Consider the following 24482-nt stretch of genomic DNA (forward strand, 5'->3'; position numbering starts at 1 on the left):
AAAATCATATAAATAAAATTATAAATTAATGAATACATTTTAAATAGTAAATGTAAGTCTTGTTAGCGATTGTCATTTAGAGCATAAGCACAACAATTTAGATTGTGGTGCATTCCAACTTACGTTTAAGTTAAAGAAGAAACACAGAAGTGAAAAACGACTTCTGAAGCAAAGGACATTTTATTAGTGGGGGGCAAAGCAAGGCTTTATGAAACACTAAAACAGTCGAAGCAAATATGTCGAAGCTTCGAAACCAATCTCTGCAATGACACCTAGTGGTCAATTGTTTTTATTTTTGAACTTAAACAGCTTCAGCAAAAAACAGTTCTGCAAATTGAGGTATTTAACCCCACGTGGAAGAGTTTCAAGTGATTTAGTGGAGCGGTGAGCGTTCCAGATTAACATGCAGAGATAATGGGTTTGAATCAAGGGTGTGCAGCTATAGATGTTAGTTTTTGTTTAACATTGGTCTGAATAAACACTTTGTGAATAAACATGTCTTGTTTTGGTAAAAAAAAGAGTACATTATTAAATTATATTATTAAAATAAAGTAATTGTACACGTCGGGATTCGAACATTGTGGCACACGCACAGTCCACAAGGCTACATGAGAGAGTTTTTATTTCCATTTTTGTTTTTACCCTGTTAGTCAAACGCAGATTCGCCAGTCCTTGAAAGGCTTCTGAAATGACCGATGCTTTGAAACACTTTAGTCACATGACCTGTGTGTTTCGAATCACCTTAGTCACGTGTTTTGGATCATGCTTCGATGCAGTGTTCCGAAACACTTTCGCTTCAGGATCTCGACACGGTATCGAATTGTCAGTTTCACGTCAACCATACCTACATTTTATAGGCTTCCATTAAAATCTGCAAGAACCGAAAGCTTCAACCATTTTTTTAATATTGTAATGTAGTTCCTAGCAAAACAAAGTAATAAATGAGCAAAAAGTGGGTGTGTGTTTTTTCTCCTGCAAGCTAATTGGATGTAGTATAGAAGACATTTCACTGAATTATGAAATATCAAAATTTGGAAAAGGGTTTTGGAAGAGTTATTACAACCTAACACATCTTCTCTTCACCATTTCTGTTTGTTGCCATAACACAGTCAAAACTGACAGCTGTAGGGGTGTGGTTAAGTATGTTAACCACGCCCAATACCTCAGACAGACCTAATCTGAGACTTTAACTAAAAACAAACAAGAAGTGCAATTTTAGATTACAAGGGCAAACATATTTTTTTATTTACTTAATGACATGCACAGATGTTCACCACAAAACAAGCAATGTGAGCTAACAAAATCAATTTTGAACAAAAGATTTTGGTCTTTAGCCTTTTGAAATTATTCCACATGAAAATCTGCCTGTATTGCACATTTAGAGCATCAACATAGTGACTTAGATTCTGCTCCCAAAATTAAATTTTTTAGTTAAATGGAGAAACACACAAGCAGAAGACATTTTACAGGCTTCAATTAAAGTCTGCATGAACCAAAACCTGCAACCTTTCTTTCTTTTTTTAAACTGTGATGTAGTTTCTAGAGAAACGGAATAATAAATGTGTGAGTATGAGTGGGCGTGGCTTGTTTTTTTCTACTGTAAGTTGACTGAATGTAGTAAAGTAGGCATTTTAATCAGAACAACCAGGAAAAGAGTTTTGGAAGAGTTATAACAAGGTAACAGACACCTCGTTTTCACCATTTCTGTTTGTTTCCTTAGGGCTGTCAAAATTGACAGTTGGAGGGTGTGATTAAGCATGTTAGCCACACCCAAACCTCAGTCAGATGTAATTTAAGAATTGAACTAAAAACAAACAGGAAGTGCATTTTCAGATTTAACTTTTAGATTACAAACATTATTATTTTCTTCTTTATGGCATCCACAGATGAATTGTTCACCACAAAACCAGCAATGTGAGCTAACAAAATCAATATGCTTAGTTTTACTTTCAGTCAGATTTTGTTTCTACTCAATCTCGCATGCCAAATTCAATCCTCAGTGTTTAATCTACACTTGAGGCGAAGAGACAAATATCTGCTAAAGAAAACCAGGTGTTCTTTGCCTCACATATTTCTTTATAAATATAACTTGTCGTTTGGTGTTATGACCAACATAAATGTTCATCGCCAAATGGCTTTGTTTATTATCTGCGGTGTCACATTCGATTGCGGTGGTCTTTTCGCTGAATCACGGTGAACTTTATGAGATAAAATAAAGGTCTAATTTGCTTATTAGGGTTTCATTTTGTGCACTCAGAATATATTAGAACAAGTGTCAGTCTTGCAGATGGGAAAGTTTGTGTTGGTGAGATTAAAAGTATGCCGTGTTGAGTTGATACCTGTTGAAGCGCTCTCTGAATGTCAATGCCTTGGCCCCAGGGTGCCGGTGGATTGGCCAGACATTCTCCAGCATTTCCGCGTCGAGATATATCTATCCTCTGCCTGCGGAGGTTCTGGAAAGCTGTGGACATGACTTTGACCCCATCATATGTGAGAGCTCCAGTGTACTGCATGGAGAATACAACAAGAAGGCAGAGACACATACAAGAAATAAATTATTTATTGTGTGTGGAATACACCATAAATATTAGATTTTATATTTAATGAAATATTAAATACCAACTAGCAAAGATGCATACATATTTATATTACATCAAGCCTATTAATTCTTTCATTTTTTTATATTGCATATTCAATAAATTTACTATACGATGACTTTGTAATATTATTAACTATTAAATATATACACATGCACACATACCAACATGGCATATTTCCCTTTTAAGTTCTATTTTTGTGATCTACGCGCAAAGTCTAAAACGTATGGCTATTTTAAGGACGGGAAAATTTAACAACAAATTAAATATGATAAATATTTAATTTAAAAATACAATAAATATAAATATGCTAAATATAAATATCTATATACACATACAAAATAAATAAATAAATAAATGAATAAATAAGTATATATACTACTACTACTAATAATAATAACAAGAACATTATACAAAAGCAAACTGTCATGAATAAATTGAAAAAAAGTCCCCATGAGATGAAGGCATGGTTTTTATATTTATAACATTTTAATCCTTTACTATTATTATTTTTTCATATGTAAAGATATTTGTGTATTTCTGTACATCTCGTTTGTACTAAGCAATGTGTAAGTGTTTTGGACCCACATAGGTGTACAACTAACACGTTCTACCTTGAAGTTTAGACCAGATTTTAGTTGGTCAATGGTGCAATCTATTTCAGTTCCCTTAAAATAAAAACATGCCAACAATGCACCTTAACACACCTCCTTACTAGACCGCCACACCCATGAGTCCACAAAGTGGCACAAATTGATTTGCTGTTTAAACAATGTGGCACAAAACATGAAAATTAGGGTTGTGCTGGTCTAAAAATTGCAACAAATCGTGCAAAACACGTCTTGCACTTTATTAAGCTGGATGTATGATGGGCCCTAGATGTTGTGACTGATTATTAGCATAATCCTTATGTTTGACACAATTAATTCTTCACATGGCAAATTGTTTGAATGTAGTCTATGGAGTGTCTCACCTTCAGTCTTCGCTTGGGAACTTTGGCATCTTTATTGTCAAACTCCATCCACTGCTGCACTGTCCTGCTGACATTAGGATCTGCGTAATTCACCAGCTGAAAGCCTGTTACATTCGCCTCACCCTTCTTAAACTCCGTCAGGTCAATGTCCAAAAATCCCTACCGAAAAACAGAGAACATGTTTACACGTTAACATAACATACTGTGATTTAACTTGATGTCTTGATGTTATCCCTACACAAATTGTTTGTTTATAACCCAGAATTTTTAACAACGTAAACTTAAAGAGGAAGCAATCTGTTCTGTGCCACAATTGAACTTCAAACACAATACATTCAAATTGACTGAATCCCTTTAGTCACGTGACCTTGGTGTTTCGGATCATGCTTTGGTGGAGTGTTTCGAAGCACTCGCGCTTCAGATCTTGACACTATGCCGAAATGTCAGTTTCACCTCAGCCCTCCCTACATTTTATAGACTTCTGTTAAAATCTGCATGAACTGAGTAAACAAGGAGTGTGGTTTGTTTTTCTACAGTGAGCCGATTGGATGTAGTATGGAAGGCATTTCTTCCAAAATATTGAAAAGAGTTTTGGGAGAGTTATTACAACTTAACACACAACTCCTCCTCACCATTTTTGTTTGTTGCCATAACACAGTCAAAAGTGACAGTTGGAGGGGCTAATAAGCTAACTTGATTCCTTCATGTTATTCCAACACAAATTAATTGTGTGGAACCCAGCATTACAGTGTAAACTTAAAAGGGAAACCAATCTGTGCTAAAATGCAATGGCGAATCCCCGACGATTGCTAAAACTTCCAACTTAAGACCCTGACAGGAAATCAAGGGAGTCATTTTCGCATTAATGTTCAGGTGCAGAGAGAGAGCATGAGGCCGGGCCTGTGGAGTGCAGTCAAATGTAATGTAGGGTTTAAAACTATAATAGAAAGAATGGTTGGGTCAATCGCTTAATGAAAAAGGCTAATCCCTTTCATCCACTGAGGCTGGTTATCCAAGAAAGCTCGGTTGTTATCCGATGTGGTGCTGGAAAATGCTGAAGCTTTGAGTAGGAATTTGAAGAAAGAACAGTAGCACATCTTGAGAGTTTGCCGGAGGTCTATCTTTGATCCCACAGGCTCTATTTAGTAATTCAAGGTATTTTCCCCAAATCCAATCAGCTGAAGTAAGCTGCCCCAGAGCAGCCCACACACACCGTACCTGAGATCACAACGTACACAATCTAACTAGGGAACGTTTCATTTCACGTAGTCATAGCGCTTTACTTTTTCCACATTTTTTTGTTACAGCCTCATTTCAAAATGGATTAAATTCATTTATTTCCTCAAACTTCTACACACAATAGCCCATAATGACTATGTGAAAAAGATTTTTTAAATGGTTGCAAATTTATTAAAAATAAAAAACCTGAAAAATACATAAGTATACACAGCCTTCGCTCAATACTTTGTTGATGCATCTTTGACAGCAGTCTTTTTGAATATGATGCCACAAGCTTGGCACACCTGTCTTTGAGATTTTTGCTCATTCCTCTTTGCAGTACCTCTCGAACTCTGTCAGGTTGGATTGGAAGCAAAGGTGTACAGGCATTTTCAGATCTCTCCTGAGATGTTCAATAGGATTTAGGTCTGGGTTCTGGCTGGGCCACTCAAGGACATTCACAGAGTTGTTGTGAAGCCCCTCCATTTATATTTTGGCGGTGTGCTTTGGGTCATTGTCCTGCTGGAGGATGAACTGTCACCCCAGTCGGGGGTCAAGAGCACTATGAAGCAGGTTTTTCTTATAGTCTGAGAGTCCACAAAAGAATGCTGGAGCTTTGATAGAGTGACCATTAGATTATTGATCACCTACCTGACTAGGGCCCATCTCCCCCAATCACTTAGAAGAGTTCTGGTGGTTCCAAACATCTTCCACGGATGATGGAGGCCACTGTGCTTATTGGAACTTTCAGAGCAGCAGAAATGTTTCAGTAACCTTCCCCAGCCTTGTGCATCAAAAAATGTAATCCTGTCTCGTAGTTTTACAGACAATTCCTTTGTCTTCATGCTTGGCTTGTGCTTTGACATGGACTGTCAAACCTGGGACCTTACATAGACAGATGTATGCCTTTTCAAATCATGTCCAATCAACCAAACTTCAACTAAGGTACTGAAACATCTCAAGAATGATCAGTGGAAACAGAAGGTACCTGAGCTCAATTTAGAGCTTCATGGAAAAGGCTGTGAATACTGATGTACATGTGATTTTTCAGCTTTTTTATTTTTAATAAATTTGCAATAATTAAAAAAATATATATTATTCCACTTTGTCATTATGTGGTATTGTGTGTAGACTTTTGAGAAAATAAATGAATTTAATCCATTTTGGAATAAGGCTGTAACCTAAAAAAATGTGAAAAAAAGAGGAGCGCTATGAATACTTTTCAGATGCACTGTATACTATTAAATAACATGATAACCTGATTGTAATGCTAAATTTCATGCTTAAGTCTAGATGGTCAATCTCTTTATAAAGATATTGGTGTCTTGAACGTAGGTTGACAAAACAGTGGTCACAAACAGTTAAAGTGTAGGGTTAACAGGTACTGTAAACAGCTACTGTAGAGTTTACATAATATGTCTCCCAATTGTAAACTAAAGGCTTGTTTATGTTTGACTCAGCACTGAATGTGTTGTAATGTGTTTGTTTTTGACTCAGCGTTGAGTGTAATAGTCTTTGTCAGGCTGTAAGTGCGCTGATCTTTGATTTTTTTTCATGTCTCCTAACACGTTTAATCCCTCAGGAGCGTGTCCCTGCGTTCCCTGTGAACATCTGCTCCATCGGGTAGCAAACAAGATTCACTGCGCTGCTGACATGACCCCACGCTAGTGTCTTACCTCGGTTGCCCTCACACACACAAACTCAAGGGAGTTTTTGTCCTTTTGTTACTTGTTAGATGCCTCAGAAGTGTGTGGGTGTACATTATGCTAGTCAGATTACTGTTTTATTTTTTTCATGGTGTCAGACTGTATGATAGAAATCTTGAGACATTTGTCGCATTTGACAGTGTCGACAGGGCAATCAATCATATCCTGTACTGACATCCTCGTTGACAGGACAGAAATGAAATAGCGCCATAAGCATGTCCCATATGCCAATGTTGACCCATATCAGTGGCTTGTTCATTTAAATACAGAGAGGGAGGGACAGTCAACCTAAATAGTATGGTGCCAACAACAATGAAGAGAAACATCCATCCATCCATCCATCCATCCATCCATCCATCCATCCATCCATCCATCCATCCATCCATCCATCCATCCATCCATCCATCCATCCATCCATCCATCTATCTTATCTATCTATCTATCTATCTATCTATCTATCTATCTATCTATCTATCTATCTATCTATCTATCTATCTATCTATCTATCTATCTATCTATCTATCTATCTATCTATCTATCTATCTATCTATCTATCTCTACATATCTATCTATCTATCTATCTATCTATCTATCTATCTATCTATCTATCTATCTATCTATCTATCTATCTATCTATCTATCTATCTATCTATCTATCTATCTATCTATCTATCTATCTATCTATCTATCTATCTATCTATCCACAGTTATTTTGTTGGGAAAAAGCAGCATCCCCTTGTGTTGCGACTCCCTGAATGCCCTCAATCCAAGGGTGAAATCCCTTACCCAATATAATAGTCTCCCAACTGTAACCTAGTGTTCCACAGGGAAAACTCAAAGTCTCCTGTAACGTCAAATCAATTCTTAGAGGGAAGTGCTATCACACAGCTGGCCTCTGGGCCGAAGCGTCACACAAGCCCGTTTCACAGCCTCATCACTCTCTACGGTGAGAGTGAACAAGGCAATCAGAGACACACAGACTGTCTGCATCACTGCACATATTATGCCGGGCTGAAACTGAGCGCACAACTGGGACTCTTGTCATCACAAGCTCTCAAGTTTTAAATACGCCACATTCTTCCTTCAGTCAAGATGACTACAGTCTTTGGAGGCAATCAAGAGCTCATTCGACAAACAAAAGAGTTTTTATTTGAAATTAAAGGAGAAAACAAAGTCAAGCAGTTTGCAGAAAGAAGCTTTCACTGATTTCAAAAAGCGCAACGCTCATGAGGACTCTTCAGAAACTCTCATAAAGCTGTCACATCAAAAACAAATGCAGTTATTAAACTTTGTAGGAACAGAGAAGTTCAGATGTCTTAAAGGGATAGTTCACATAAAAAATAATATTTTGTCATCATTTGCTCATCCTCTACTTGTTCCAACCTTGTTTGAGTTTCTTTTAGTTAACAGTGAAGAAGCAACTGCCATTGACTTCAATTATATTTTCTTGGTCCTTCTATGGATGTCAATAACAGCTTTTTACCATCATTCTTCAAAATATATTGTGTTGTGTTAAAAAAAAGGAATAAAATCTCAAAACGTTTAGTTTATTTGGGGGGAACTATTTCTTTCTACGTATATGCACTCCAAGGCTTCAAGTTTTGGGATACATAGACTAACTAGACCACAGGTGATGACTAAAACTAACAATACCAAGTCTTAAATAAATATAATATGATATAATGTGAAAATATTCTGTACTAATAATAAAATTTAAATAAAAATAAAAGCTAATTCATAATAATAATAAATGCCACAGTATAAAAATTGGTGAATCATTGTAAGAGGTTACTAATTTGTTGCTTTGTGGTTGCTAAGAAGTGTTGGGTAGTTTCTAAATGATTGGGGTCAGAAGCTAAGTGATTACTTCAATTTAATCAATAATTGCAATCAACAATGCTATAATCTACTAATGATAATAATAAACTGTTTACAATGTATGCCAATTATAGCTTGAGAAGACAAACTCTTTAAAAAACAGGGGTACAACCTAGCAGACACACAACATCATAAGACATTAATTTAAGGTTAGATTTAGGTCACCAACGTCTAAGGACAATGTTATTTTGATGTCCAATAACAACGTGAAATGACAATGATATTTGGATGATTTTAGGTTGTGTAGTGAAGTGACCAAAATCCAACATCAAGCCAACATCTTAAACCAAAGTCATATTGACGTCAAATACAGACGTTTATTCGTCAGGTATGGCATCCAAAATTCGACGTCTGACAGACGTCATAATGGTAGCATCCACACGACGTCAAGCTCTAACATGTTTAGACATTGATGTTTTGTTGTTTTTAGGTTGCGTTGGAAAGTAACCAAAATGTAACGTCTGTTCGATGTTGGACACTGACGTCAGCCTGACGTTCAGTTCTGACATCAACCCTGACGTCAAAATGCAAAATTCCACAAAACTGGGGTAAAACGTCAATCTGACATCATGTTGACATCCTGTGACTGCAGAGAATGTTGTGACAAAATAGTAAATTCACATGCAAAAATTCTGGTAATTGATTACTGCATTCATAAACTCAACAAATTGGGTTCGATTGGATGTCCTTTTTCATCACTGAAAATAACAATCTGACACTAATTATTCAGTCGCATATTTCACGTTAATTGCAACAGCCATTACATATTTAATTCATTTATATTTAGTGCCCATCATTTTCCATCTTCGGGTGCCAAAAGATTAACTGGATATACTGCTTGCTTGCTGCCAGATTTATTAATTTAGCTAGTAAGCTATAATGGTTCAGGAGAAGCTAGTAAAATAATAGCACTGTTTACATTAGCAATAGCAACTGCATTGACATGTGAGCAGTTGGAGAGTACAGATGAGGTAAACAGTGTGGCAGATGACCTGGTTAAACACACTAAGGGACTCGAGAGACTAAAACTAATGAAGAGAAGCGGGGAGGGAATGGGGGCAGAAGTCATTTAAGATGCTTCTGATTACAATAGCGATCTACTTTCTGAAGCGCTGCCTCAGCTCTGATTGGCCATGTCGTACTTTTTTTTTTTTTCTTTCGGTCAGCCGCATGTCTTCTGGCATTCCCTCTCATGTTGACTATCTGCTCTCATAGCAACAGTGACATCCTGTTTGCTGGAACAGGGCTCTGCTGATGATGTCCTTCACTTGTATGTGGCTGATAGAATTGATTTTTGGTTTTTGACGGATTTACTCAGTATTTGCCAGGTTTGTTCTTTCAGCGCAGTCTGATTATTCTCCAATTCAGGCGTAGGCGGTCCTCCCACTCCAGAACTAAAGTGAGGGCTTTTGCCCATCTGATCCTACACAAACTCACTATGAACAAAGAATGATTTAAGGATTGCAGGATTTTGGGTGAGACCAGATGTCCAAATTTGAATTCCAATTTTATTCAGAAGCTCTTAATTTGACCCAGATTTCATTTTGAACTGATTGTATTACAAATAATTTCTTGGTATTTCAGTTTCCACATCCATTTTAAGAGTTTTAAAGTACTACCTTGTAGCTCTATGTTAATCTTAATAGTTACTGTTCTTTTTGGGCTTTGTAAACCATATTGTTCTGTTTATTTTAAGCACATATTGTACATTACTACATTTTTAGCAGATACTACACTGGAAAACAGCTTTAATTCATCCAATTTAAAATATTTAGGTTAATGGATCACATCTAAATTGTATCACTTTTATTCTCATTTTTTTCTAAACAAGAAGATATAGCTTTAATCAAAATAACGATTCCTATAAAATGTTCATTCATCCAATTAAAAAAATGAGGGTAATGGTTTCACATCTAAATTTGACCACTAGAGCCAATAAAAAATAAATTCATTTGCCTTAAAAAAAAATTTTAAGACCATGAAAGTACAAAGCATATTGAGATTTTCTTTAATAAGCATGCACTGGCCTGTGTAAGACTTCCTCCACAAGTCCAAAGAAGTGATATAGGTGAATTTGGTAAGCTAAGTTGTCCGTAGTGTATAAGTGTGAATTAATGTATATAGATGTTTCCCAGTGATGGGTTCCAGCAGAAAGGGCATTCACTGCATAAAACATGCTGGATAAATTGGCGATTCATTCTGCTGTGGTGACCCCAGATTAATAAAGGGACCAAGTCGAAAAGGAAATGAATAAATATTATATTATATTATATTATATTATATTATATTATATTATATTATATTATATTTTATTATATTATATTATATTATATTATATTAAATTATGTTATGTTATATTATATTATATTATATTATATTATATTATATTATATTATATTATATTATATCTGTGCAAAAATTAAATTAAACTAAATAAAAAATAAAAAAAGCTATACATCTTTAAAAACTCAGGTTAAAGATCACTTTTAAGTCAATTCAATTCAATCATCTAAAATCAATTTTAATAATAGATATCTGGATTTCGGAAAAGAAAATGATTGATATTAAAATCAATATGTCCTTATCCCTAGCCTCTCTAATGTGCCTGTAGCAGGTGTCCGTATCGCCTGACTGAATGGATGGAGTTGTATCGTTTTCCGCTTGGTGTCCCTGTAAATGTGGTGCAGTGAGTTGGTGATGTTACTATAGAAACTAGCCTTCACCCAAAAGGCTTGGACGCAGAGGGGAAGCTTAGATGGGCATCCACTCACACACACACACATACACTCTCACGTTCTCACATGCAAACACTGTGTAAACAGAATTGAGCTCTCTGTCATAGGACACGGGGAGTAATTTGCTCACTTCTTAAACAAAAATTGGCCATTATGGAAATAGCAGGCAGTTGCAAATCTTTATTGCTTTGCCACCTTTATCATTTATCATTTACAATTACATCTAACAAACCGGCCAGACCGCTTTAATTTAAAATCCTCAGCAGTGTGCCATCCAGGAACACAAGCAGCATATTAATGCCGCGATTATTATCATTTCTCTTTGAAATCAATTTAACCTCCTTTCTCATACATCGAGTGCACCTATACAGACTGCAGAAATCACTTGTATTTTTTTTATTTTCATATTCACAGAACAGTTCTTCAGGCTATGTTTATGTAAGAGCTCATCCGTTAGTCATAGTGAGTGGCTTCTTATGATTGGCCAGTAGTGGAAATATGCAAATCAGCTGTAATATCAAGAGTAGCAGTGACATTTGAAAGCCTCATGCGGAGGATTAGTCATGCGATCTCTCATAGTGAACACTGTGTTTTTTAGCTTACCAGGTTCGCTAGGATGTAGTGGTAGCTCTTCACATTCTTCCCCAGCTCGATGATCTGAAACAGACCAACAAATAAGGTGAGAAGTTACAGGATTCGTTTTGGTGCACACAGGAATATAAAAGCATGTTAGTGTCAGTCAAAAGACAGATTTGAATAAATCACACTATAATGTCATATTTATAAGGAAGACATGCCAAAGATGGTGAAAAATTCATGTGTTGGAAATGTATTTGTAATTAAATAATTACCGAAACGCCATTAAAAATAATAAAATACATTACTAATAAAAAATAAAACAAATAATAATAATAATAATACACATATAAATAAAACAACACTTTCAATTTTTATTTTACTTAATGGCAATAATAAAAATAATAATAATAATAACGACAACAATAACAACAACAACAACAACAACAACAACAACAACAACAACAACAATAATAATAATAATAATAATAATAATAATAATAATAATAATAATAATAATAAATAAAACAACACTTTTCCAATGTATTTTACTTAATGGCAATAATAATAATAATAATAATAATAATAATAATAATAATAATAATAATTAAATACACAAATAAAAATAACACTTTCAAAATTAGTTTTACTGAATGGCAAACATAATAATACAAAAATAATGAATATAATAATATTGAATATAATAATAATAATAATAATAATAATAATAATAATAATAATAATAATAATAATAATAATAATAATAATAACTCAAATAAATACCTAAAAACACTTTCAAATTTCATTTTACTTAAATGGATATAAAAAAAATAAAATAAAAAAATAAAATAAAGATAATAATAATAATAATAATAATAAGTTGGCGGTTCATTCCGCTGTGGTGAGCCCGGATTAATAAAGGGACTAAGCCGAAAAGAAAATAAATGAATGAATGAATGAATGAATGAATAATAATAATAATAATAATAATAATAATAATAATAACAATAATTACCACTTTCAACATTAATTTATTCAATGGCAACAATAACAACAATAAAAAAGTAATAATAATTAAAATATAATAAAAATTATAATAACAATAATATTGTCATGACTTACTCTCATATAAAGGCACAGGACTGCAGAAGTTATCCAAACACAAATATTTATTAACAATGTCACTTACACAAAAACAGTGGAATCACACGTAGGAACACACAGGAAGACAATTCAATACCAAACAAGAAACTAAACTAACTCAAGGGGTATAAATATTAAGGACATGAAGGGGAGAGACACACAGGTGAACTCATGAAACAAACGACAGGCAGGAAAACTGAACAAGGGAATCACGTGACCAAAACATAAGCACATGGAACACAACAACACAGAACCTGACAAATATTATATGCACAAATTAAATAAATAAAACAACACTTTCTAAATTAATTTTAATCAACGGCTATAGTTGTTAAAAACAACAACAACAATTACAATAATCATTTTATGATAGTAATAAAAGTTTTATTTTCTTTTAACTTAATTTATTTTTATTGTCTATTAATTTTTTTTTTTTTTTTAGATTTTTACCTTAATCTGTACAAACCAAACTTAAGGTTTTATTTCCTCAAAAATGCATAAACGGACACAATTTATGCCATCAATGCAGCGCAAATCAGTTTGGATAAAAGCATCTGCCAAATGCACGAAACATGTAACATTTAAATAATAACAACAACAATGGCATTTTCAATTGCGCACACCCACGGAATCGCCACAAATTGACAACAATCGCGGGCTTTCATCTTTATATTGACTTCAGGGTATTTCAGAATGAAGACGGCTATGTTTTCAGAGCAACAAAGAAGAAAGGAATGAAGAATTGTGATGTAGGTTTTCTTTTGTGTGGCTATAGAGATAACAAAGCCTCTGCAGGCATGAAGAGCACAACAGTGAAGAAAAACAATGAGTCATGCGCTGACGGAGGAGGAACACATTAGCAGTTGTGTTGGCTACACTACACTGGCCGAGGGCCACAGTTTTAACCTGTGTGAATGGACGTCAGTGCGTAGAGTGCAAAGTCGCTGCCCATCCATGACACAATTGACACCATTAAACCGGTTTATAGTTCTGCTACAATTAAAGTCAATTAAAGAATGAGGCAGGAGAAATTCTGAAATGACAACAAGCACGCATGAAAATGATTCTGTGAGCAAACGGCATGTAGGTAGTTATTTGCTGAAGCTGTAAAAGATGACATTACTGTAGCTTGTGGCCATGACAGACAGTAGCATTAGTTATTTATGGTGAACCCAGTAAGTTTTCAACCGGCAGGCCAGCCCAGGGCATAGAACAATGCTGACAAGGACACAGCTTTTTTTTGTTATTCAGTGCTGAAATTCCAAAGGTGTTCTTTTGTAAAACTTAGAATAGTCTGGTGGAGGATCTTCCTTGTACTTTCATAAAAAATATTTCCACAACAAATGTTTATTGATAAAGTGAAGAAAATGACTTTCGGAATGGAAATGATTTTCAGAAAAAAAGCCTTTTGTGCTCCTCAGAAGTTTAATCCAAGATTAAAAACACCAAAATCTGTATTAAAAGCCTTTTTCAGATTCCCATTATATTGGATTATTTTAGGGATGCAATACATTTAGGAATTTGGCTGAAAGCAATAAAATTATAAGTCAAAATTAAGGGGCTATGCTGTGCCACATTCCACTGAAGCTCTCTGATTTCACTCTGTCTTTAGTTATAGTCACTGCACAGTGTGAAGCAGCACTTACTCTGAATGCAAAAAGCACTGCGCTATGAAATCCATTCATTTCAATTGCTTGGGGGTACTACAATGGCTGTTTGTTGATGCATGGACCAAAGTACAAGAGCACAGAAGGGCAACATTGATTAGATTGTTCAAAGTTGCTCAAATGTTCTGCTCAGTGGATATTCTTCACATATAATTATCCAAGCATGAACCACACATGCTTACCAGAAACGCAAAGGCTGCTAAAATAACATGCATGCATATGGTTCTATAAGTTCTATAGTTATTTCTGATGCTTGCAATAGTACTACTGTACTTTCAAACAAAGCAAATCGTAAAATCCTCGTGACTCGTTTACTGTCTGTGAAATGTATTTTTTAAATTGATTAATTTAGTAATTGATTTAATTGAAATTGAAATAAATTAAGTATATAAATCCTTACAAAAGTATATTATTAAATAAATCATTATTACAAAGAATCAATAATTTTTAGTTTCAGCACAGAATTTGCATTTCGGTTCCTGTTGGGATAAATTGCAGACCGTCTGTGTGTTTCCTCAGTAAGCTGGAGCTCCAGGAAGGCAACAACAACTGAGAGATGTGAATCCAACAGTTTATTGCTCTCTTCTAAAGAAGACTGGGGTATTCCCAGCTTTTATACATCATACTCAGGGTTACATGGGCTATGAATACGTGCAAATATTCAGCTCAGTAAGGCAGAACAATTTTATCCAGTGCTCAAGAATGTCAAGGCGCAACGTCAAGGCGCCTAGTACAGGGACAACTTACAATAAGATAAGACACAGTTACAAAACAGAATATTTGGAGAGTGACTACATGGATATTTCTTTCAATCCCCTCTTCCAGGCTCAGTTTCTTACAAGAGCCTGGATCATACCATATTCTCATAAACTCTATTTGTTAAATGGTTACCCTCATTTCCATTCATAGCTAAATGTTCATACCCTTTACCTAAGGCATTAACCATCCTATACATTCTTTCCATAAAACATCTCAGAAGACATGGACCAAAAATACATACACATAAGAAAATAATAAGTACCGGTACTACCATTGAGACATATGGAGCCAATGATCCAAACAGGCTTTCTAAAAATCCCCATCCCCAATTAAAATTTCTTTCCTTCATCTCATCCTCATACACCTGTGATGATATCCTTTTCATCGCCTTTACAGCTTGTCCTACTCGTCCAAGATCCTCATCATCCGCGGGAACGTAAGTGCAGCATTGGCTCTCTCCGACCAGGGAGCAGACCCCGCCCCTTTCCGCTAAGAGCATGTCCAGAGCCAGTCTGTTTTGCATAGTCATTAGTCTCAGAGCTCTCATCTCCTCTCTTAGTCCAGAAATGGCATCCGTGGTACTGTTTATAAAAGAGGCCAGTCTATAATGCATGATCTCTTGCTGTTTTAAGGCATCTGCTACGCCAAAACTGGGAATCATAGCCTCCCAGAATCTAGTCCAGTGTGATCTCATACGGTGTTCGTCGGGTACGTCGTCCTGGGGAACTGACCTCCGTTCCCTTCCGAATTGTCTGGCAAGATGCATGACAGTGACCATGTGTTGTAATTGGATCACAGTACAAAGACCAGTCCAATTGGTGGGGTAAGTGTTGAAGATGGTTTCTCCCCCACAATACCAGTACCAGTCATCGGCCAGGACCGCATCCTGTCTCGGCCAAGTGGGGACACAAGTTACATTGCTGCGTTGACAGTATGTGTTGTTCAGGTTGTAACATGCCGTGACAGCTGTCTCATTTGTGATATTAGCACATTTAAGTTTGTTCAGTTCACAGGTGCCTGGGATGTAACGTGGACAAACACTTAGTAGAGAACTATATTTTTTATTCTTTCGCCATGGTAAATATACCCCTGAAAATCGATCCCTTTCGCCAATTACTATATTACAATCTTTAGCTCTTAAGGTGGATACATTACCTCCATTTGTCCCATTAAAGCAAAAAGAAAAAGTGAACCCCTGGGGTTTCGTCAACAAAATATTCAAACCCATAGTTCTAGGTGTAGGTATTACAACAGAATGATTCTTTCTGCTAGTTGATTTGCAAAGAAGCTCCCATGTTTTCTTGTTAGAAACACATGTGGGGCGCCACTCATAAATATCTCCCAAAGCATTTGTACAAAAAGCAAGTTTAATACATGTGAAAGGCAAAGGTTTCAAGGATATAGTCACAGCAGAGGAGAACACTTCTTGGCAGACAACACATGACTCATTGGTTGTCTGTCGTGCAGTCCAGTTAGCATACTGCCAGAATAAGTTGTGTACTTCAGTGTGGGCCTGTGTCAGTCCCAGTAGGGTTATCAGTAGAAGTAGTCTGCAAAACAAAAACTATTAATATCATATCATAGACATTTACTTCAATGGTTTCACTCTGGTGCCATGGATCCACTGTGGAAAAAGATCAGTTAATACAGCAGTGCGTGTAACAGCCAGAACCTCAGCTGGCCCTTCGTATTTGGGGTCAGTTAAATCTTTCTGGGGTTTTATATCTTTTATTAGCACCTTGTCCCCTATCTGGAAAGGGTGTGCTGCCTCAAGTGGAATTTCAGGGTGTTTCTTTGTTACCCTTTCCCAATACTGATTAAGTTTCTGAATTAGGGCCGCTGAGAATTCTGATATGTGGTTAGAAAGCTCAATACCCACTCCCATAATTCCCCCTTGCCATGGGATAGGGAAAGGTCTTCCCATGACCACCTCATATGGTGATAAAGAATCCAAATTTGCTTGTGGTGTCATTCTCAAATCTGCTAGTACTATTGGTAAAATTTTTACCCAATCTTTATGACCGTGTTGTCTTAAGGCCTTCTTTATCTTTCCTTTCAAGGTTCTGTTAGTTCGCTCCACAAATCCAGATGATTGTGGATGATAGGGTATGTGGAAACGCCAATTTATATTTAATTCAGTTGCCAATTGTTGCGTTACCTTTGATGTAAAAGGTGTTCCTTTATCTGAATCGATACTTTGTGGGATCCCATATCTAGGTATAATTTCAGAGATCAATTTCTGTGTTACCACCTTTGCATTTTCCCTTGAGCAAGGAAAAGCTTCTACCCATTTTGAAAATTTATCCACGCAAACCAGTAGATACTTAAACGGTCCCCTCTTGGGCATATGCGTAAAATCTACTTGCCATTCAGAAAAAGGTGTGATCGGTCTTGGTAAATGTTGGTGCTGTGCCACAGGCTTTGATACATTATATTGAGCGCATATAAGGCATTTGTCAAGTATGTTATTAATGGTGGTTTCTAATTTTGGGACACAAAACAAAGATCGCATTGTTTCATGTACCCCTCTTCGTCCACGATGAGTGACACCATGAAATTCGTGGACGAGGAATGACAGTGCCACATGTGGGAGACATAGGCGACCAGTGTTGTCGTGCCATAGACCCATCTTTTCATCAAACGTGGAAGAAAAGGCGTCCCAGAAGGACTTATCCTCGTCAGTGGCTGATGCTTGTAACATAGCCAAATCAATGTCAGGGAGCATCCCCGAAGCAGAGGTTGTAGACAACAAGGAAACGTGCATAGAGTCCTCAGGCAAAGGCTGTTGTGCTGCTAATTTAGCATGTCGGTCAGCCAGAGCGTTTCCTTTGGCTTCATCAGTGTGTTCCTTCGAATGGCCCTGAGTTTTAACAATGGCCAGTTGCGAGGGAAGATGGCAGGCCGTTATTAAATCAGTTATGAGGGTATGATGGGACACTGGTCTACCGTCAGCGGCAATAAATCCCCTAGATTGCCAGATGGCGCCAAAATCATGTGCCACACCAAAGGCATATCTAGAGTCTGTGTAGATTGTAACTGGTTTGTCAGCATATAATATGCAGGCTCGAGTAAGGGCATACAGTTCAGCCGCTTGTGCGGACTTAAAAGGTAGAGGGCGGGCTTCTATAACTTGATCAGGCAGTGCACACACAGCATAACCACAGAGGTAGACGCCATCTTGTGGCTTTGAACAAGAGCCATCTACAAAAATGACTTCTCCATGTTGTAGTGGTCTTTCAGCCAAATCAGATCTTATGGAGCAGACAGCATTGATTTCCTCCAAACAGTCATGTTGTTCAACCAACAGTTCATCATCAAATGGTGATAACATGTGATGGAGGGCAGCGGCAATATGACTATGGCCAGTCAGGCTTTTCACAGTCAGATTGGCAGTAGAAGTCAAAACGTGTTCATAACCAGCCCTTCTCTGGGCCGATAAATGCTGTGTATTGAGGTTATTCAATACATGCGTGACCTGATGTGGTGAATGCAAAATCAGAGGATGCGAGAGAACAATTTTCTCTGCATCCTGTACCATGACTGCACAGGCAGCAATAGCTTGTAAGCATCTGGGGAGGCCCCGAGCCACTATATCTAAAGTCTTTGACAGGTAGGCGACAGGTCTCATGCCACCCCCGTGTTGCTGGGCCAACACTCCTGCAATGGTTCTGTCGTCATTATGGACATACAAATGGAAAGGAAGGTCATAATTTGGTAAGCCTAAAGCTGGGACAGAACAAATAGCCTTCTTTAGAGCATGAAAAGCTGCCCGAGCCTCATCTGTCCAAATGACGGGCGAGGTTAGTGGTTCTTTGTGCTCTACACATGAGCGGAGAATGTGATCATAATGCGAACAATCAGGGATCCATTGCCTACAATAATTGACCAAACCCAGAAATGACAGTAGTTGCTGTCTTGTTTTGGGGATAGGGTGTGTGGCAATAGATGTAATACGGTCTGTTGTCAATGATCTCTGGCCTTTTGACAAATGATGACCTAAATATATTACCTTGTCTTGGCAAAATTGTAGCTTCTCTTTGGAAACTCGAAACCCACAGTGTGCCAGATGATTTAGCAGAAGCATGGTTGCATGCTTGCACGTATCATAGTTTTGTGCTGTGACTAAGAGGTCATCAGCATATTGGTGGACAGCAGCCCCTTCAGGCATATTTAATGATTGTAAACAATCATGTACTACTGCAGAAAAGTAGGCTGGACTGTCGACATACCCCTGGGGTAACCTGGTCCAGGTGTATTGGATTCCTCTGTGGGTGAAAGCAAAAAGAGGTTGGGTCTGCTCTTCTACAGGAATGCTGAAAAAGGCAGAACAGAGGTCAACAACAGAAAAAGTATCATGTATACAATTGATACTAGACATGATGGTTGGTACATCGGGCACAACAGGCGTTATTGGTATTACGGCCTCATTGATTTTTCGTAAATCTTGTGTGAACCGCCAAGAACCATTTGGTTTCGGAACGGGGTTAACAGGGGTATTGTAAGGGCTTTGACAGGGTCTGAGGACCCCTTGTTTCAAAAAGGAGGCGATTATTGAATCAATGGCCGAAGCCTTTTCCTCACCTAGTGGATACTGTTTTATGCTGACGGGGACATTATGTTTTAAAGTGGCTTCGTATGGAGGACATACCACCAGACCAGTGTCATCCTTATGGGTTGCCCATAGATGAGGAGGTAAACTAGAAAGTGCTTCTTGGTCTGTAACAGTTAAGTTGTCATGCAGAAAGAAGGGCAGGCCATTGAGTGGGCCCAGACAGGGCTCAGCACTATCTGTTGTGTGTACCACCAGCTGGTCATGTTTAAAGGTCATAGTGACACCTAATGCGGACATAAGGTCACGTCCCATTAAGTTATATGAACACGAAGGCATAAATGCAAACTGTACCATAGTCCTTGTGTTTCCAACCTTTACAAGCAGGGGAGGGGTCAGAGAAGTTTTAAAAGGGACCCCATCTATTCCCACAGAATCTACAGTTGAAGCACAAATAGGACCCTCATACTGTCCCCCAAACGACGAACGAGTTGCCCCAGAGTCCAAAAGAAATGTATACATTTTGCCCTGCACCTCAACCGGAAGGGTGGCTGGTTCTTGGCCCTTCACAGAGATAATAGAAGTAGAGAGCATTGTTGCGTTTGGGGGTTCAGGACTCTGTGGGGACCCCTATTGTGGACCCTGTGTCCCTTGATTGGGCACCTGGGTTGGGGAAAAATTACACTGTTGGTAAGGGGAGGCTCCTTTCTGCTTATCAGATTGCTTCTTTCTACATTCTCGGGCCCAATGACCCTGTTTTCCACAGTAATGACACTTTCCCTCCCTTCGGGGTCGTGCCCCCCCATTAGGTGCCGGCCTAGAGCCTTGGAACCCACCCTGCTGCGCACCTCCCATTTGTAGGAGGGCGACATTCAAAGTTTGATCGAACAGACCATCGCCAGTCATCGTTCGAAGCCTTTGCTTGAGCTGTTCTGGAGTCATTTGAGATCGATCAGATAATTGAAATTTAAGTATCTTCTGAACATCTGGAGTACAGTTACTAATAAAAGTGGAAATAAACAGTGGTTGTGGCTGCCTTTCAGGGAGATCAAATCCTCCCAGATGTATCCAAGCATTGGAAAAACGCTGGAGGAAGGCAGAAACTGTCTCTTTCTTTTCCTGCTTACAGCTGGTCACGTGTGACAAATCTCTATGAGCACAACGAGTGTCCACAAGGTAAGCAGTAAGCTGTCGCTTCAGGGTATCTATAGCACCCTGTTCATCCCGCCAGTAAAAGTACGGTACATCTTTTGTGTATTCTTGTTCCTCATAATCCCCTTCTTTAATTTTTACTCTACGTATCATTTGCTGGGGTTGTAGTTTAACCTCATCATTTTTAGAGCACAAGCAAGGAACAGCATCAATGAGGGCTGTCTCATCATATTGAGACCCCATTTTGTTCATCAATATAAATTTATAATCAGCTCCTGTAAGCTGTGCATTTCTAGAGACACGTATCATAGTTTCTACAAATTCTACTGGCCTGCTCATATCAGGAAGCAGTAAAATGACATCCTTGAGCTGTGTTGCGGAGGGAGGGGTTACTTCGGCATGTCCCCCTTTCTTTGAGACCCATAGGAAAGCCTGATTATCCCCTTGGTCTGGTTTCTCTGTGCGAAGCCTCTCTAATTCTTGTACAGGATACAGAGGCATCCTCTGATGTGCCTTTCCTTGCCCCTCATCAGGAATGGGGGAGGAGAGGGTAGGAGTAGGAACAGTAACTGTAACTGAGGGAACAGTAACAACAGGGGCTGGAGGCACTTTGGGTGTCTCCTTTCTTTTTACCTCAATCTTTGATGCTGATCCTTTAAGAGGCTTCGGAATTAATTTCTTTACCTCTTTTGGTAGGTTAATATTTTGTTTATCATTCCACACACTCATCATCTTCATCCAGATTTCATAACCCTTTTTCATATAATCATGGTCCCATTCGGGATCTCCTTCACTTTCATAAATTAATTTGTGAGCCCGTTTTAGCACATGGGGGTCAAATGACCCATCTCTAGGGTAGGGACGCATCGCTTGTGCCTCAGTCCACCCTGCTAGATTATCTAACCATGGATTAGTGTAATATCCCCACCCACATCGATACATCCAATCTTTAGGGCCTTCCCCTATCTCAGGCTTGGGGTATGAACCACCCATGTTAGTAAATACTTACTAGAAAACACACAGAATGATCGTTTTACTTTTGTATAGCGCGCTCTTCTTGGCTTTTCAGGGAAAATCCCAGCCAAGGATTACTCAGTTCAGTAATGAAGCTTATCAGGCAGTCAAACCAAATTCATGTCTTGCCAGCTTCCTGAACACTCAGTTCAGTGATGAAACTAATCAGGTAGTCAAAACCAAATTCATGTCTTACCTGATCAGCTTCATCACGTCGGGGGTCACCAAGTTGTTGGGATAAATTGCAGACCGTCTGTGTGTTTCCTCAGTAAGCTGGAGCTCCAGGAAGGCAACAACAACTGAGAGATGTGAATCCAACAGTTTATTGCTCTCTTCTAAAGAAGACTGGGGTATTCCCAGCTTTTATACATCATACTCAGGGTTACATGGGCTATGAATACGTGCAAATATTCAGCTCAGTAAGGCAGAACAATTTTATCCAGTGCTCAAGAATGTCAAGGCGCAACGTCAAGGCGCCTAGTACAGGGACAACTTACAATAAGATAAGACACAGTTACAAAACAGAATATTTGGAGAGTGACTACATGGATATTTCTTTCAGTTCCCTAAGTGAAGTTTGATAAACTAATTTCGAGAGGAGCATGTGAAAGGATTGATCATGGCTGATCTCTCATCCACAATCATTGGCAAACCAATCAGATTAATCCAGACCTACAATAAATAATCCACCTCTTGTTACTTTCCTTAACTTCATTTTTGTAAAAATCCCCCATCCACCCAATCTCCCCCCTCTTTTTCCTCCTCCTTTTCCAGGGGAAGCTCTCAAGAACTACCTGATCTTGGATCCCTTTACTTGCTAATTGACCAGGCGGGAGCTCTGGACTCAATTATCTACGAGTTCAGGGTCCTCTTCTGCGACAGCATGCCAAACCTGCCATTAGTATCAAGCAATATCTGAGTGTAAACTCTTGAATTCCTCTTAAAATGACTGGATTTTGTTTGTGGGTAAATATGACCACATCTTGAAGAGACAGTTCACCCCAAAATGTAAAACTGTTCACTCACACTGTGGGAAGATGCTGTTCGCTTACAAGTTGTTATATATGGTTCAACATTCAAGTTAACCACAAGTAAGTATTATTACTCAACATATGCATTTGCACACACATATATGCCATGTGACACAAAGCTCATGCCCCACATAGTCACAATCATGATCAGGATTGTGTAATAAAAGTAACAATGTACTGTAGTAGTAAACGCTTAGTTTTGTGGCATAGATCAGGGGTTCTCAACCTTTTTTATTTCAGGGCCCACTTCTTTCTCTGATCAATTTTTTAAGGCCCACCTGTCTGACATTTTCTCTGAAATGTTTGAATGAAATGCTAGTTTAAACCCTTATTTATTAACATATATATATAATACATTTGTTGTGCCTTCTATTAATAAAGCTGGTTTGAATTGAATTGAATATTATTTCTATTATCAGCATTTTATAAAAAGTTAATTTTTATAATTTTATTTAAATATAATTATATATAAAACTAAACATATATATAATTTATTTATTTATACTTTTTTTAAACATACACAGATTCAAAGAGAACCACAGGTCAACTGGGAGATTGCAAAAGGCCATTTTTCGCTTTAAATTGGACTTACTGAATATCTATTATTAAATTTCTATTATTCAAAAATACACAGACAAATGTAAAATACAGTAAAACACCCTAACATTAAATCTGTTTAAATGTGTTGATCTGATGGAGGTTAAGTTTACTGCTGGACATTGGGAGATCGCTGACAGGAACAGTAAACAGCTCCGCCAGAGCACGTCTGAAGCTTATATCCAGGTTTATTTTACATTCTATTGCAGAAACACCACTGAACCTCGCTAGATCCTCCTGTATGGGCATGCGTCCGTTATATAACACTCATAGAACATTCATTTGGACAACTATGCAGATATATTAAATAGTTCAAACAAAAATACACAAAGAGAGACTTTCACTTCACGCATAGTTTGTGAATGAACAGGCTTGCGTGTACTAGTAGACACAATTATGAGGCTGTTTTTGCGGCGAGTTTGAAGAAATCAATCACAAAACAGGAGAAAGTGTATTACTTCAATCATTTTAATATAGCATATTAATAATGAAATCCAAAAATTATAGTATAATATTGAGAGTTCATTTTAAGCTCGCGGCCCCACCTGCAGGATTACTGAGGCTCACTAGTGGTTGAGAATTCCTGGCATAGATTAATTATTTTGGTTTTGAAAACCTTACTGTATCATATTCATTTTGTTTTGTCTGCATTAGACATGGGCCAGTATAAGATTCTGATGGTATGATAACCTTGGATAAAAAAAATCACGGTTTTAAGGTATTGTGTTTAATGCCCTAAAATATATTCTTTTTAAAAGTCTGGATAAAAAAACTTAAACGTTGTCCCCTTTGAACACTTTATATTTCATTTTGAGGAACATTTAAAGTATTTTGTCAGGCTTAATAATTCAAATGAATCATTGACTTCTGCTGTCTTCATTCATTTT

The 24482-nt window shown here is 37.5% G+C and overlaps 1 protein-coding gene across 15 annotated transcripts in view; it reads right to left on the reverse strand.

The window, feature by feature from the left end:
* The window catches only part of gria1a (glutamate receptor, ionotropic, AMPA 1a), a 382253-nt gene that overhangs the window by 66324 nt on the left and 291447 nt on the right, over positions 1–24482 (reverse strand). For all 15 annotated transcript variants that reach the window (XR_015506947.1, XR_015506945.1, XR_015506946.1 and 12 more), the window contains 3 exon segments: positions 11711–11764; positions 3571–3729; positions 2340–2507 (listed from right to left, as the gene is read on the reverse strand). Coding sequence is in view for 8 of the 15 variants with exons in the window: in XM_087280929.1 (XP_087137055.1) it covers positions 2340–2507; positions 3571–3729; positions 11711–11764 (381 nt within the window). In the remaining 7 variants the exon portion in view is untranslated.

This window comes from Danio rerio, chromosome 14 (genome assembly GCF_052040795.2).
Source record: "Danio rerio strain M-AB ecotype USA chromosome 14, GRCz13ab, whole genome shotgun sequence".
Lineage (NCBI taxonomy): Eukaryota > Metazoa > Chordata > Actinopteri > Cypriniformes > Danionidae > Danio > Danio rerio.